The 17,750-nt window shown below is 34.4% G+C and overlaps 1 protein-coding gene across 1 annotated transcript in view; it reads right to left on the bottom strand.

The window, feature by feature from the left end:
• The window catches only part of ezrb (ezrin b), a 30,179-nt gene extending 15,820 nt beyond the window's left edge, over nucleotides 1–14,359 (bottom strand). The window contains exons 1-6 of the mRNA XM_073853112.1: nucleotides 14,170–14,359; nucleotides 8,461–8,544; nucleotides 5,657–5,752; nucleotides 2,562–2,836; nucleotides 2,347–2,430; nucleotides 347–493 (exon numbers count right to left, since the gene is read on the bottom strand). Of these exons, the coding sequence (XP_073709213.1) occupies nucleotides 347–493; nucleotides 2,347–2,430; nucleotides 2,562–2,836; nucleotides 5,657–5,752; nucleotides 8,461–8,544; nucleotides 14,170–14,181 (698 nt within the window). The 5' untranslated portion in view covers nucleotides 14,182–14,359. The remainder of the gene's footprint in view (nucleotides 1–346; nucleotides 494–2,346; nucleotides 2,431–2,561; nucleotides 2,837–5,656; nucleotides 5,753–8,460; nucleotides 8,545–14,169) is intronic.
• Between the last annotated feature and the right edge of the window lie 3,391 nt (nucleotides 14,360–17,750).

Raw genomic sequence — 17,750 nt, 5'->3', positions numbered from 1 at the left:
ACATGTCCTTGGAGTGACAAAAAATAAAAAATAAAAATAAATAAAATGACAAAACACTCTTTAATAGCTTGAATTTCACAAATTAAGAGAAGATGTATGTGTAATACCAAATAGCTTGACATACCACAAAAATACCACGGTATTATGGCAACAATACAGTACATGTAGTTTACAAGTACAGTATTACTATCTAAAACCATTACTTTACAATAGTACTGACATAATGTAAAGGGAGGGAATGTAAATCGTTTTTTTTTTTTTTTTTAAAGAGAAAAACGCGCTGAAGTTGAAAAAGCAGTTTAGATGTGAATAATGTCAAATGAATGTAGGGAAAGGCTGAACTCACTTGTCGTCTTTCTCATAGATATTTAGGCCCAGGGCATCCACACCCAGCCACAGCTCTGTTCCCTTCTTGTTCTTGATGTCAAAATAGTTCACCCCATACATTTCCAGATCCTGAGCAATTTTCAGATACTCTAGCATTGCGTCCTCTCTATGAACGGAGAATAAAACAGAATAATCACTTTTAATTTGTAACAGGCTGGTGGATGATCTGACCAAAATGTTTTAGCATAGTACATGCTGTTTTATAGCAATAATATATCACAATGTAGTCATAACAACTCGGGTTGTACACATATTTATATAATATACATTATATTTATAAATTACATTGTTCATGTGGTAGCTTAAATGACAAAATCCAGTAAATTAAATACTGAAGGCACTTCTTTTCAGTGTGAACTAAAACTAAAGCTTTACTAAAGCTAAATACTTTTTAGAAAATTTAAATACAACAGAAATGAAATATAAACATTAGATTTTAAAACTTAATTTAAAATGTTGTCCACATTACTAACTGTAATAAATTTTAGTTGAAGCTCTTAAATCACTACAAGTTAAATAAACATACAAAAGCATATAACATTACTAAAACTTAAATTAAAATTAAAAGGAAGACTAAAAACATAAACATTTCAAAATATTATCTGAATACTCATAGTATACACTGCTTGTCAAAAGTTTGGGATCAGCAAGATTTTTAATGTATTTTATTTTAAATGCAGTTAAAAATATAGTTTCTAATGGTCATCAAGGCTGCGTTTATTTGATTAAAAATACAGAAAAAAAGTAATATTGTGAAATATTATTATGTGAAATATTACAAATGTTCTTCTTTTTAATATACATTAAAAGTCTAATTTATTTCTGTGATCAAAGCTGCATTTTTAGCATCATTACTCCAGTATTCAGTTTCACATTAACCTTCAGAAATCATTAGAATATACCGATTTATTACCAGTTTGCTTAATATTCTGTTGTAATATTTTGTACTTTGAATAAAAAGTTAAAAAGAACAGCATTTATTTAAAATAGAAATCTTTTCTAACAATATACACAGTCAGTACATTTTATTCTCTTTTTTGAAAGAAATTATTACTTCTATTCAGCAAGGATGTGTTAAATTCATAAAAAGTGATAGCAATGACTTTTATAAAATATTTCTATTTTGAATAAATGCTGTTTTTTGAACTTTTTATTCATTAAAGAATCCCGAAAAAAGTATCACAAGTTCCAAAAAAAATATTTGGCAGCATAACCATTGCCAACATAAATAGTTATAATAGTAAATCAGTATTAGAATGATTTCTGAAGCATTATATGACACTGAAGACCGGAGTAAGGGCTGATAAAAAAAAAAAAATTCACCTTTGCATCACATAATTTTTTTTATTTTTTTTATGTATATTAAGATAGAAACCATTATTTTATATTGTAATATCATTTTGCAGTATTACTGTTTTATCTGTATTCTTGATGAGCATAAGAGACTTCTTAAAAAAATATTACAAGTCTTACAGATCCCAAATTTTTGAACGGCAGTGTATATTTAAAAATAAATAAAAAAATACTAGAATAGCCCCAAAATGTAATTTGAATTTAAATCAAAATATAAATTTAGATGTAAAACAGCTGATATAGAAACACCTGCGATTGCACTTTAGTTAAATTCTATCTTAATATGGAAAGTTGAGACGTTAGCAACCATAAACAACCTACAGTTTACACTGGACTTGCCAAGTGACGTCTATAATTGCATAGTATACTGTATAACGTCAAACCACCAGGGTCTATAGACTGATATATCAAGCAAGTCAATTATTAGGCATCAGTCAACAAGTGTGCTTGACTAACCGACTGACAGAAGTGTTTTCTCGTTTCCACAATCTACTGTCTATTTAAAATCTACATTTAGCATTAAGGCCCATTCACACCAAGACTGCTAGCTGTAAAAATACCGTAACTATAAAAATAACAATAACTTCTGAAAGGACTTCAACCTACTTGAGCATTCCTCGATGTTCCTCATGCCACACCTGAATCCTTTCTTCCCACTGGTCCCGTGACAACTTGTGCTGGTCTAGAACCCTGCAATCAAATAACAGAAGGGACAAAGACTGTTATTTGTTATCCAAGTGCTGATGAGCAATGATGGCAGAATCCAAATCCTATACTTCCAGGAGAACATGTTCCAATTATGCCAGTCCTGTATATCTCACCTTTGGGGCAGGAGTCGATCTGAGGTCAGGTATCCAGGTCTGTGCACTTCCTTGCTGAAATCACCAAATTTGGCCTGCACCGAATAGGAGGCCAGAAGCACAGCAGTCTCTGGAGGACAGTAGATATCGTCACTCAGAATGCCATCTTTCACTTGCATGAAGAAGAGTTTTTGAGTGATATCCTGGATCAACTCATCCGCCACATCTTCTGGGAAGAATTTGGCACGGAACTTAAACTGAAGAGGGTTCTCCTTACGCACATCCTGAGAGGAGACCTGCAAAAAAAGTGTGAAGTTTTTATACTGAGCTTTTGTGGAATACTAATATGCTTTAGTACATTTAGGCCACTTCTGAGGATATGTTTGTTGATATTTGTAAGATACACGGTTCAGGTCAAAAGTTATTTCACATAAAAGATGTTTACATATAGCCCACAATAGAAAATAATAGTTGAATTTATAAAAATGACCCTGTTCAAAAGTTTACATCCTCTTGATTCTTAATACTGTGTTGTTACTTCAATGATCCACAACTGTTTTTTTGTTTGTTTGTTTAGTGATTGTTTTTTGAGTCTCTTGTTTGTCCTGAACAGTTAAACTGCCTGCTGTTCTTTTGAAAAGTCCTTCAGGTCCCACAAATTCTTTGATTTTCCAACATTTTTGTGTATTTGAACCCTTTCCAACAATGACTATGATTTTGAGATATATCTTTTCACACTGAGGACAACTGAGGGACATAAATGAAAACTTTTTGATTTTGAAGATCAGGGTAAATTTAACTTATTTAGTCTTCTGGGAAAGATGTAACTATTTTCATTAAAACTAAATGAAGAACTTCTACAGTACTAAATGAAAAAAATATAATATTTAGGCAAAATAAGAATAATGTACACATCTCCATTCTGTTCAAAAGTTTTCACCCCAAGCTCTTAATGTATCATTTTTCCTTTCTGGAGCATCGGTGAGTTTTTGAACTTTCCGTAATAGTTGCATATGAGTCCCTCAGTTGTCATCAGTGTGAAAAGATGGATTTAAAAATCATACAGTCATTGTTAGAAAGGGTTCAAATACACAAAAATGCTGGAAAATCAAAGAATTTGTGGGACCTGAAGGATTTTTCTGAAGAACAGCAGGCAGTTTAGCTTTCAGGACGAACAAGGGACTCATGAACAATCACAAAACCAACAAAAAAACAGCTGTGGATCCTTTAAGTAACAACAGGGTTCAAATACATATTTGTTCCCACAAGTTATTTGCTTCCTCGTTTTAGGTAAAAAGTGAGTAAATTAATGTTTTATTTATACGCCAGTTAGTTTTGGTCCTCTAATCTGATTGGCTAAGCAGCATGAGTGTCAAGTAGGGATGTGCCCGAATAGCGAATCCGTATTCAGAAAAGCACGGAAAACTAATAACTTCAAAAGTGAAAGTAAAAAGCGAGTGCACATTCAAAAGCGAATTAAATGCCTCGCACAATAAAATCGGCTCCCTGATGCCCGCAATTTATATACACAGTATAATTACCTAACGATATAACTGCGAGAAAAAGCACTGTAATATTTTTTTTTTCCTCCCATCTCCTATTTATTTTCTTTTAGGGGTTTTGTAGTATACGCCATTTCCTTTCCGAACAAGATATTCAGATTCGGACACATCCCTAGTGTCAAGAGTGCTCATATTCAGTAAAACTGCACTATTTGTATGTGTTCATTTAGTATGTTTGATTTGTGTAGGGCTGCACAATTTGGGGAAAAAAAAACATGTCCCTGCACTGCTACTAAACAAACTAAACATTCATTTTTAATTGTTAAACCAGCCATCTTTTACTTTTACTTTAAAACTTCTCTGGTTCTCTCATGAACGGCTGGTTCATGAGAGCTTCTTGTTCTAAGTTTTGGGAAGACGGTTGATGCAGAACGCGTTCTTCCAAGATATGTTCACGTCAAACAGCGTGAGCTGTGAGCTGAGCCGCTCTGAGAGACTGAAAATATCAGATTACAAGCTGCTCAGATGTAAATGAACACAGTGCTGTGCTTCACTCTGAGACATGCAGCACATATATTAATTTAATTGCATAACAGCCTTTGCTATTCTGCCCAAATGAAATAGAGTTGGAGCAGAGTGTTTTTTTTAACACCAATCAATCAACCACAACCAACATCATTTATTTTTTAAATGTGTGTGTTTTAGGGTTAAACAAGTGATCTTTCTCTCGTCTCTTCATTTCAAGCTCTGATCTGTGAAGTGCTTACAAGTGGAATGAAACCAAACAAGTTTCTTCTCCTGAAAATCTCCCTTTTTCTTTGACTGCTCCTAATTTATGGAGGGTTAAAATCTCAGTTATGAGCTGCATTTGCTTAAATATTTCACACCTTTTTAAAATACCAGTCCTTCTAGGACACAGTGTATTTCTGTGTGATACTAGCCAGTAATCACTTAAAAAAACTGAAACAAATATTGTGTATTCAGCAAGTCTGACTATATCCAACATATGCTTTAAGCAATTTACTGGATGTAAATGTTTCACATAATTCAAATTAGTTTTCATGATGATAAAGTTCATAATTCTTGATGGTCTATTCCTAATAATAATTGTACAGTTTATAATAAATGAAATATTAAAGTAGAAAGCAGGCCTGCAGTTGCAGTTACGCTGCTGTGCTGCTCATGCTTGCATTTTGAAAGCCTCTTATTCTAATAATTAATCAAACAATTAATAATCAACAAAGTGAAACAATAAAAAAGTCAATTTCACAAAAAGTCATTCATTTCCATGTATGAGGAAATCCGCTTTCCTTCGAAGGATACTGTATCAGTTGTATAAAGACAACAACGAGGAAACATAATTTAAATGTTCAGCCTACTGACTCGGTCACAATAGATGAAAGGCATGTATGAGTAATGTACGCTTGAGAATCTATGTCATCAAAAATGTCAAATACTTATTTAAATACATTTATGAAAACGGGGAGTACTTCCTTGAAGTACTAGACTGCAGTGAGGATAGAAAACAAAAACCCTAACAAAGATCTATTAAAACACACATTCAAATAAAAAAAAATCTAGATTGTGGTTTTGCTAAATGTGCAATTACTGTACCTTTTTATCAAGTTTCAGCCATGTAAGGTACCCTTTGCTGTCCATATGCTGTAGTCCGAAGTACCATACTTCACGTAACCCGATGGTCTTCACCACCTGTCAGGAAAAAGTTGACACCTTTTAGCACACAATAAATAGATAAATGAATTATTAAACTGTTGCTGACTGCTTTACGACTGTTGTACACTTGATGATTTGAAATACAACAGAGCACAGGATTACTTTTTCATGAAAACAGAATAAAGGCCATATTTAAAGAATATACCACAGTAAATACTGTGGTCTTCTTCTCATCACCATTAGCTCATTCACACTCATTAGCTTTTGCAGGGGTGGAGGGTGATGAGCACCAGAGGCCCTGAAGGGAAAACTTTAGATTTCAATATTTCTACACGCACGTACACAATTTCCTAGAGGCTTTGAGCATCATGGTATTTATTACCGTTTTGGCAAATGTTGCAGCTCTGATGCAGTGGCCATCACTTGCTGGTCCAACCAATAATTGTTTTCTATTTTAATATCCTTTAAAATGTAATGTATAATGAAGAAAATCACTGACCCCAAACTTTTGAATCTTAGTGTACATTTATGACATACAACTAATCTGACACAAATTGGCGTAAACAGGTAAACTTAACTTAAAAGCTACTGTTAGAGACAAAACATAAGAACATCTGATCTACTACTGATGTAGTGTCACACATTCAGTATGCATCACCCCCGAATGAATGAATAAATGAATAAACAAATAACAGGATATGTGCCACATTGAAATTTCTGAAACACAAAACTACACTGCAGGAAATGTTAGGTGCAAATATACTAATAGATTTAATTTTCACAGATGCTTTCATTTCTCAAATGCTCAGGGTCCAGTGTTTCTTCCGGTTTAGGGTTTTTTTCTTCTCTATTCCACCAACGCAAATAGTTTTTCCGGATTTTGTTTGTGATTGGCAGCAAAGAATTAATATAAGTCATAATTAATATAAGAAATAAGTCAATGACACGACAGATAATTATTTTCCAAGTGCGATTCCGTTTATGAAGCACACATCCAAACTCGCTTTTAAATTATAGTCTTCCTGAAAATGTACGTCCTGTTGGTTATAAAATGAGCTTGTCAGTCTAGTAACAGAAGTCTAGTAAGAAATCCAAACAGGACTGACAACAGTATTTTTCTTTACCTGTGTGAACACAGCTAAAGAACACTTTAGTTAGGGGACAAATTATGATAGAAATCTAAATAGAAACCAACTCATGACAAATGTTTTGATAAGCAATATTTTTTTCCTTCAACCAGTTAGATCTTCTATTGCACTTGGATTGCTTTTCATAACCATTTACAATCATACCATATCCCAGAAAAAAAAAAAAAAAAATCCAAACAAGCTGGTGACAAGGACGCAACAGAAATGCGCAACTATAAACCAGCTCAACAGGTTCTAAGCATCTCTAAGCTCAGTGTCAGAGTTATTTGAGAAAGTGTATATAACCCAAGTAGAGAAATATTTAAACTTAACTTTTATAATAGAGGAATAAGAGGAAATACAAGAGTCATCTAAACCCGGGTCATGGCACCAATTTCCAAGACTAAAGTTAGGTAAAATCACCTTTAGTTAAATTAAACACCCTGCTAAGATATATTACATAATTATCCATAATGCTCTGGACGTTAAGAACCAAAATTTTCTGTAAAAGCATGAAACTCATGTCTTTTTTTTTTTTTTGTATGCGACTTGTATGCCAGCATGGACAGTTGGACTACCGGAGGCTCCAGTGAAAACCTCTCATGTATGTTGTGTGCCACAGTTCATGACTGGCTCTTTAAGAGCACTTACTCTGAAGTGGAGACCGTTTCAGCTGTGGGTTCTGCTCCGAATGGGAAAACTAGAGTGTGATGAGAAAGGGACGGCCCTTATTCACTGTTTCCACAGTCGTGGCAGTCAATGAGCACATCGGTGTAATGGTCAATGAGTCATGCGTCAAGGGATATGCTCTTTTAAAGAAGAAAAACTCATGCTGTGAGGTTTTCGTGGTGTTCTGGCCTTCTATTTGCAGGGGATTATCCCAAGTCACCAAGCCGGTAATTAAATTAGGTCACAGGCATTGGTGCTACTGACGGATGCCCAGTGAAGTCGGAGTTTGTTCTGTGACGTCCTTAACTGGTTGTTGCTATGATTTTAAATAAATAGTATTTATTTATATACATTTATGCATTTCTGAAATTATAAATCATTTCAAATACTACTTATTTAAAAATTATTTTAAAACTTTGATATATTTCACATTCTAATAATCTGATATATAAGATTATATCTATACAGTTTCCCTCCTGCTCTATTTTGTGCTTAACCAATATACCATCAGTCCTGTTTTTGTTTAAGCAAAAGTATTTGACTAAAAAAAACTAATGTAAATTTCTCTTTTGTAGTCTCGATTTACCTTTTAAAATTTCTCTGAATAACTGTTTACAGTCTTTTTCAACCCTGCTTTAGCCGAGTGACATGAATTTGTTTAAGATCAAGGAATTGTGGGAAGAGAATGAGAAGTTGTCATTGAGGGATTAAAATGATTGATTGCAAATGATTGAAAGGATTGTCTGTTACACAACCGGAACTTCTAAAAACTGAGTCAAACCAACTCCAAGTTTTGATTTCTTTTATCTCTTTTTCTTCTATGGAAAATGAAAACAAAGGTTTAAGCGAATACTGTGAAAACTCCTTGGAACCACTAGATAGCTTCTTTTAGTATTCATGCACGTGACCCTAGTCAGTGCTTGTTCATCTATTGGTTTAGTTGCAGACCTGGTCAAATAGCTGCTTGCCAGTTGTGCTGGGCTGAACGGCAAACTCCAGCTCCGCGTCCATCGTCGTGACGCGAACATTTACCTAAAGAGAGAGAGAGAGAGATAGAGATAGAGAGAGAGAGAGAGAGAGAGAGAGAGAGAGAGAGAGAGAGAGAAAATACATTAGCAACCACTGTTGACATTTGTGTTGTCAAATCAGCTGAGAAGAAAAAGGTCATCTATTACTAAATGGTTATAACTTCATATTTTACGGTTTTCATTTTATAGAAGCAAGTACAGAGGTAAAGGTAATAAAAAAACTGCACTGAAAAGACAATCACAAGCAAAAAAAAAAAAGAAGTAGTAACAATCGATGTTGACAACTTTAGTCTGATTGTGTAACAAGCTGATGACCCAGACTATGGTTCTTCAAGCAGACATGGCTTAAAAGAAACTGGGAAAACGACAGGAGTGGCTTCACAGAACAATGCGACTCAGCAACTATTTGTAAAGGGGAAATGCCAATCTATTCTACCATTAATGTTTGACAGGACTAAGTCAACAAGAAAAAGCCTGAAACTGCTCTACAATCAAATTTGCACCATTTTATGGGACAACAGAGTCATTTGAAGCAATTTCCCAAGAAACATGAAACAGGGGCGTTTTCTTGCTATGAACAGACAACAGACTCACAGGATCAAGCAACAAGGAATCATTTGTGAGAGCCAATTTAAAAAAGAAAGACAAGAATTAACATTGTTGGGATTGTACATCTGATTCAGTGATCCATATTCATGTGATTACCATGAGAACTGTTAGTGAAGAGACTACTGGTGGAGAATCACAGACACACCATACTGGGTGTGAGCAAGAAATAACCATTTCTAATTATGTAACTGCTTTAAAACAAATGCTCCACTATGAAATTGCATAACTATGTAAACAGAAACTCACACAAGCGTACAGATTCCACCCTTTCCACTAATACAAAAACGAAGGAATAGTTCATATCAGAATGACAATTCGGTCATCATTTACTCACACTCACATTGCTTCAAACATTGTGTGACTTTCTTTCTTCCATGGAACACAAAAGGGGGGATTTTAAAGAATGTTACTTGTTTGATTGTCTTTTTCCAAACAAAAATAGTCATACAGTCATACAGACTGGTTTTATGACAATTCAATAGTAATTAAAGCTTCAAAGCTTCAAAAAATCCATGAAAAAACACCAGAATTTACTTTCTTCCATGAAATATAAAAGGGGAAGAGAAGTCATATGGTGAACTTGGTGTATTATTATTTAAAAAACAAAAAAAGTCATTCAAACGACAGTAATTGCTGTAATAATGTATATAATATACAAAAAGTTACATTTATTTCACTTCAGCTAGTTGCCAAGTCAATGTTTCTTCTTTTAAAAGTACTAAAAAAAAAAAAAACTTAAACCAAATAAGCAAAAATGAAAATAAATAAATATAATAATAAAAATTATGAAAGCACACAACAATTACTAAAACTTTTTTTAGTAAACAAGTTTTGTTTTAAAAACAAAATTACCGCCTTGAAATTATAAAGTTCTATCTGTCAAATTTGAGTTATTTACATACTTATTTACATTATGTGATGTTTCTTTTGTAATTTGTGTATATTTTTGGCCTTTTTTTAGAAAACAAAAAGGTTTTACCTACAGAAGTCTATGGAATGCAAAAAATTTGAAGCTCAATATCTCAGAAGTGCTTAGAATGCAGACAGAACCTTATAATTCCAATGCGGTGAAATATAAAAATTTTATTTCATTTAAAATATGAACCAAAACTATAATAGTATATCAATGATAGTAAAATAACACTGGTTCAATATTCAATATTTTGATTCTTCTTGCAACAGTAACTGTCTGGTTGAAATTACAGTTTCTGTGTGTATAAAAAAATAAAAAATGAACATTGTAAGCCATTTCACAGCAAATACCGTACATATTGAGATAATAATACCAAATACAGTGGGGCCATTTCCCAAAACTTCCACAGACACTCAATACACCCAACTGTCACCAGAACAGCTAAATAAAATTTTTTAGCATGGTATCACTCTGGTACTTCTGGACATATGCTATGGAAGCACTACTTCTGTTCTAACTTTGATCAATTGCTTTTTTGGTATCATTCTCCAGTTGCTTTGGATTAAAGCATGTGCTAAATGAGTAAATGTACACTATATTTCAAGACTATATCGATTTTGATTATATAACTTGCTCACCCAGTCATACTCAACATAAAACTTTATAGAGAAAGCCTATAAACAGTTCTAGTGAATAATCAACACCTTACAAGCATTATTATATGGAAAGAACTTTCTGTACGAAGCTTAAAGAGTCTGCTGGGACCTTTCCCGAAAACAGCACTGTAACAGTAAACACACAATCACACAGAAATCCATTGTTGGTGTTAGTTACTAAATAAACAAATACACACAAATAATTAACACTAAATAACTTAATATAGATAAAGAATCATAGGCCCACTGTGTACATTTGAAATCTAGTGGCGAAGAGTCCAGCCTAAAGACTGGCATCCAACTCGCCAAAGAGGGGGAGACTAGGGGTATCCATTTACCCAGCAAAACAAAGGGTCTCTTTCAGAAACATCCTCTCAGTGGTCTACCTCCTGCATCAGGCTGCATTTTAATAGAGTCTCAGTATTTCTCTGCATTGCTCTCAAAAAGGTTTTAGCTGACCGACAAACTTTTTTTTGGCTGCAATATACTGGCAAAATCAAGCACAGGCACCAGGGCTCAGGTTCCAATTACCGTCATCAGGCAACAGACATCATCAGACCAAATAATCTACATTACAAGGCAATTAAAATTCTGACTGACTACTAAAAGATTACAGACACATCACAGACGCACGCATTTAGTGTTGATCTACAAACAACATACCAAGTCAGCTAGTGAATTAGAGATTTTTACAGTTCTTCTAAGGATGATTCTTTGCTAAATCTACTAAGCATCGACTTTATTTTTAAGGATCTATTGAATTATACAGTAGCTGGGCCAAAATAACAGCAAAGAAACCATCTAAATATTCAAAACCTATATTTACCATTTGCAAATGTTGCAACCAAGGCTTATTGGAAGGAAAAAAAAAAACGCCGTTGGCGACATTTCTGTAAAATGTTATTTTGCTGCTTCACAATGATAAAAGAGTGAGTGAGTGGCGATAAAAGAGTCTTGTCAGAAAACTGAAAAAAGTCAATATGGCAATGTTTTATTTTGGTTGTTGTATGTATCACAGCAGTTTGGAACTGAAATTAAATGCTCTATTGCACAAATTATGTACGACTTACACTGAATCCTAAAACGCTAAACCTATCTGATAGTGTTAACAAAAGCGAATGTGACAGAAAAGCATATTTGCCGAAGCAACCATGCCATTTTAGCTTGCTTCTACAAGTATTGAGCTTTTTTATCAGGACTTGCGATTCCCTGGCACATCGCAAAGCAATCCAATAGAGTTGCGAAACGATTAGTCGCGATTAATCGATTCAAAATAAGTTTCTGTTGGCATACTATATGTGACCCTGGACCACAAAACCAGTCTTAAGTCGCTGGGGTATATTTGTAGCAATAGCCAAAAATACATTGTATGGGTCAAAATTATAGATTTTTCTTTTATGTCAAAAATCATTAGGATATTAAGTAAAGATCATGTTCCATGAAGATTTTTTGTAAAATTCCTACTGTAAACCTATCAAAATGTAATTTTTGATGAGTAATATGCATTGTTAAGAACTTAATTTGGACAACTTTAAAGGTGATTTTCTTAGTATTTTGATTTTTTTGCACCCTCAGATTCCAGATTTTCAAATAGATGTATCTCGGCCAAATATCATCCTATCCTAACAAACCATATATCAATAGAAAGCTTATTTATTGAGCTTTCATATGATGTATATATCTCAGTTTTGTAAAAGTTTACCTTATGACTGGTTTTGTGGTCCAAGGTCACATATATGTGTGCACTGTGTATATTTATTATGTACACGTGTATAAATACATACATTTACATATTGTAAATATTTGTACGTGTTGTATGTATTTGCACGTAAACACTTGTATATAATTTATAAATATAAAATATATTTTCCCTAATATATACGCATGTATGTGTGTGTATTTATATATACATAGTAAATATACACAGTACACACACATACAGTATCCAAACATAACCTTTTATTTAAAATCGATTAATCGCGATTTATCGTTTTGCAGCTCTACAGTGTAGTACCAGGTGAGGTAACAAGCAAGTTTACTTAAAGCCATACATATGAAACTGGTTATATGGTGCAAAAACCAACATGTATTAGTTTACAAATCATGCACTATGGCAAAAGTGTTCTGATAATCTGCCAATGTAATCATAATGTGTTTGAAGGGTTCTTTTTTAATGTTGTTTTCAGCTGAAAACTGCAGTGAATTGTATGTATTGTTACATTTTTGGGATTTTTGCTAAACAAGTAGTTGAAATGCTGCTTTGATGACATGCACTATAAAAATAGGGAACAAAAATGTACTTCTGCTTTAGTGTTGCATGTCTTGAGTTACTGAATTTATTTCTGCTAAGAACTGCCTTTTTCCTAACGTTCCAATTTGGATGGTACTGTTAGGCTTTCATTGAGCTGGTTTGAGCTAAAGCCCGAGAGCACATGAGGATTGATTACAGCACAATGAGCTTTTGTGCTACATCACCAAAGGGCGTAACAGGCATTGTCTAGTTATCAATTATTCAGCAGAACAAACGATAACAAAGATTTGAGAGGAAACACCCTCAGCTGCTGAAAGTGCTGATTATAGGCACACCTGAAACTATGAAACAGGATGAAAAATAGTAAGAAAACAGAAACCTATAAATCATATTATTTTTAAACAGTGTACAGCTTCAAAAATGTTAACCCTAAACAATATATCATATCATATCAGATGCTTTTTACTAACCAATCTACATTTAAAAGCATCTAAATGACTGAAAAATCTTTGAAATATAATCTCAAACCTAGTTTCATCCAAACTGACCATGGCAGCAAGAACAAGCCTCTGCTTTCAGCATTTCAGTAGGCAGTGCTGAGCGCCAAGGATGAATGAGAAGCTTTGAGGAAAGCAACATGATGTCATTTCCTCTGTTCTCTTCCTGACAACCCTGTTACCATCTTAAACAAACTGAAAACACATGCTTCAGGCTGCACTTGCTGTTTTAAGAGTGTTTATAAGCAAACGCAGAAAACATTCAATACTGTGTTTGTTCCAAACAAACACATTTTAACTACATAAAAGTCAAACATTCTTACTACTACTATAATTTTGTTTGTAAACCAGACAAAACAGGTGTAAACAAGAGCCAAACCTTATAAACTCCGCCTTGAAACAAATAAATGTGCCTATAAGAAGTAACTTAATGGGAACTGATTTGTCTAACAAACATGAAAATGTTTATAGACAACTTTTCTAAAGATGTAACAATTAAGAACCAGACTTTCATTCTATGTCAAGTTAAAATATAAAGTCACGATACAAAAAAAAAAAAAAAAGATTTATCAGACTAGCCCTCCAGAATATTTCAAAACACTGAAGAGAAGTTAAAACACGCTAAACACTCATACTTAACTTCCTATACAAATAACTGGTAAACATTTTAACAATAATAGAATGAAACTCAGTGAATACTTACAGGTTTAGGCATTTTGAATCCTGTTGAGGATCTCTTCTGTCAACGAATATTGTGTATTTCCACGGAGCCTCCCTCTGAAGCAGAAAGAGGAGAAACGCGTTTGAGCAGTGCTAGTGAGAATGACTCACAAACAGTCTGTCTGTCATTTTAAAGATCGGTGAGAATAAAAATCTGACGCACTCCATGTGAATCACGATAAAAAACTGGAACTCAAAGATTGTGACAGCCTCACCACCGCCTTTCAATTTAAAGTCCCCACCCCATTCTACAAATATTTGCTCCAGTCTCTGTTTCCCAAAGACCGAGCCTTGATAGGGAATGAAGTCAAATATTCGGTTATTAAATGTAGCGGTAACTGAATCATGCGAGATATGGAAGATATTTACATAAAACTAAGTGTGGGTATGTAGCTTTTATGAGAAGACATAAAAGAACATGCAGTTTTGGACATTTATGATAGTTTAGATATGTCTGTATTATGAGAGCAAATATGGAGTCAGAAGTTATGTCATCTTTAGGGATGGGACAGCTTTTACACTCCTACTAACAAATAAAAAAGAAAGACAGCTGAGGGCAACAACAAAGAAAATTTGATCTCTAGGCTAAATTATTATGTTTTATTTAAATTCTATTTCAACAAATCAGAAATAAACTGCATTACATATTTAATGACCTTTCATTAAACACATATAAATTAAAACACAGAACAAAATACGTCCATTTCATTCAGTCGTGATTATAAAATACCACAAATATAATACGGCATGTATCTTCGCGTAATTATATTAACAACCAGTCAGTAACTAATTATTGTAATCGTATGAGCCTATAGGCTAGCCTATAATATAGCACAATTTAACAGCTGTGGTATATGATGAGTCGTAAGTGAGTCAGTACTTTAGTATTGATGTGATGTGCATGGTTTTGATGTACTAAAAAGATCTGGTTCGTCATTTATTCGGCATTCATTTCACGGCAAGCGCTGTTTTTATTGATTCACTATAAGAACCCATTGTGTTTTTGATTCATTAAAAAGAACCGACTCATATGAATCACTCACTTAGGAGCTGGATTACATTTATCAGTCAGGCTGTAGGTGTGTTTTGGATTCACTAAACGTTACTGGCTCATAAGAGTCATTTGTTCGGGATTCGAACTACAATGCCGCGTTTCGCTGAAGCCTGGCGTTGTGAAACACTGTCAAGAGTATTTCTAGGTTGATTCATTCGCACCGGCAGAAGAACGTACGTCTGAAGCTTTAACCGATGTTCATATTTTTACTAAATGAAACTGAAAACCGTTCTCAGTTCCCATGCGTAGTCACTCACTATCTAAACACAAATTTGCATAGAGCTTTTTTTGTCCACCTGGTAACGTTAGTCATACCTAGCTATAAAAATGGGAAGCTTGTCTTTTTTTTCCTTTTCATGTTTGTAAAACGCCCCATCTGTACAGTAGCCTAAGATACAGGCTATCCCACTGCGATAATCAGAGCAACACCTGTTGGTAGAGATTTCGCTTTGAACTGGGCGGCGTCAGTACAAAGAGAAACGCGTGAATGAAATATAGCCGATAGGGTTGTGGTCTTTGACCCAAGCGATAATCGATCGGAGGAAATCTTACCAGAGCCGGTGAGTCAATTCAGTCCAGCTTCGGCCAAAAATTCCCCTCCCTCCGAGGAAATGAGCACAGAGTCCGGCTGTGAGAATATGGCTGACGGCGCGCTCACCTTTGTGCGCTCAGCTGAATGACAGCGGCTCCAGTTCCTGTTTCAGACACGCTGAGGCGCGACGCCCACAACGGCGGATACGATCAATATAACGCGCCCTGCTCAAGTGGCTTCAAAGCCTTTCACTGCATGTAAGCTGGATGACATAAGTTTACTTGGAAAAAATGAATGCAAAGACGGAATATATAAATAATAATAATAATAATAAAAAAAAATAGGAGCCGGTTTCTTGCAAACGGACGTGCAACATTCAGAAATAGGCTATTATTAAGTGAGTAATAAACTGGCAGGGTTTAAGTATGATAGTGTGCTTTTGTTGTAGCCTAGTTGGTTATAGACTTAGGTGCACGCTGTGAACTGGTGCAAACTGCTGTCCCACAACCAAAAAACTAATTTAAAAAGCATTTAAGTAGCTATTCAAATATTAGATGTTTACCAATATCTTTTTATTAAATACTGAAAACCACAAAAACTGTTTAATTATGGAAAAAACGGTTTTCGGTAGTAACATTCTTTAAATGTCACTAACGCCTATCTACTCACCATGTAGCTATGAGAGAGAGTGACAAAAGGGAACACAATCCTTTATTTGTGGGAAATTAAAAAAAACAAAATGTTAGTATATCCATTTTTTTTTAGCATTTTAGGATGTTTTACTAATGTTTTAGTGTGCACGTTAAAATTCTGTAATATGATGTGGTCGCTACCAAAACATTACTGTCACTACTGAAAATGTGCAGTCACTAGACTCACTACCGAAACATGGGATGTTTTGTCAAACATAAATTATACTGAATTATCAACTAAGATGTTATGGTGGTGTTTGGTTCAATGTATATTTAAACTAAAGAATCCTTAAGTTTGAAATCAGTATGATCAACTTTTTGCCTTTTACATAAATAACACTTGAAATATTGTTAAAATTGTAACTGTTATTGATTTAACTCTAAAAATGTTTTAATAAAATAGCAAATATATATATATACAGTCAAGCCCAAAATTATTCATACCCCTGGCAAATTCTGACTCAAATTTACTTTTATTCAACCAGCAATAATTTTTTGACTGGAAATAACACAGGCTTCTCCCAAAAGATAATAAGACGATGTACAAGAGGCATCATTGTGGAAAAAAAAATATTTCTCAGCTTTTATTTACATTTGAACAAAAAGTGGCATGTCCAAAATTATTCATACCATTTGCAAACTGTCACAGTCTATGGGAAAATCCAAAGTTATATACCATTCCAAATAGTCCAAGCTGTTCTAAAGCATCCTGATTACCCTGATTCATTGGGACCAGCTGTTTTAATCAACTCAAAAGGTGAAAAACAGAAGCTCTCTGCTGTTGGTTTGTGGACAGTCATGGCTAAGAGAAAGGGGCTCATTGTGGACCTGCGGCTGCGCATTGTGGCTGCTCACAAGTCAGGAAAGGGCTATAAGACCATATCTAAATGTTCCAATGTCTACAGTGCAAAGTATAAATAAAGTATAATTAAAAAATAAAATTTTTTACAACTGTAAAAAATCTCAGAGGACATGGTTGGAAGCCAAAAGTGACACCTGTGCTGGCCAAGAGGATAGTTCATCCTGATGAATCCGGGCTCTGCTGGTGGCAACATCTCAAGGCAGACAGTCCAACGGACACTGCACACTGCTGAGTTCCACAGGTGCAGACCAAGAAGGACACCACTTCTCCAGATAAGGCACACAAAAGCCCGCTTGGCCTTTGCAAATGCTCACCTGGACAAAGAAGATTTCTGGTCTTCTGTTTTATAGTCAGATGAAACAAAAATTTAATTGTTTGGCCACAATGATGTAGCCTTCATTTGGCGTAAAAAAAAGAGAAGCCT

The sequence above is a fragment of the Garra rufa genome, chromosome 13 (assembly GCF_049309525.1).
Source record: "Garra rufa chromosome 13, GarRuf1.0, whole genome shotgun sequence".
Lineage (NCBI taxonomy): Eukaryota > Metazoa > Chordata > Actinopteri > Cypriniformes > Cyprinidae > Garra > Garra rufa.
Note: the sequence above shows the minus strand (reverse complement) of the source record. Positions and strands in the feature narration are given on the sequence as shown.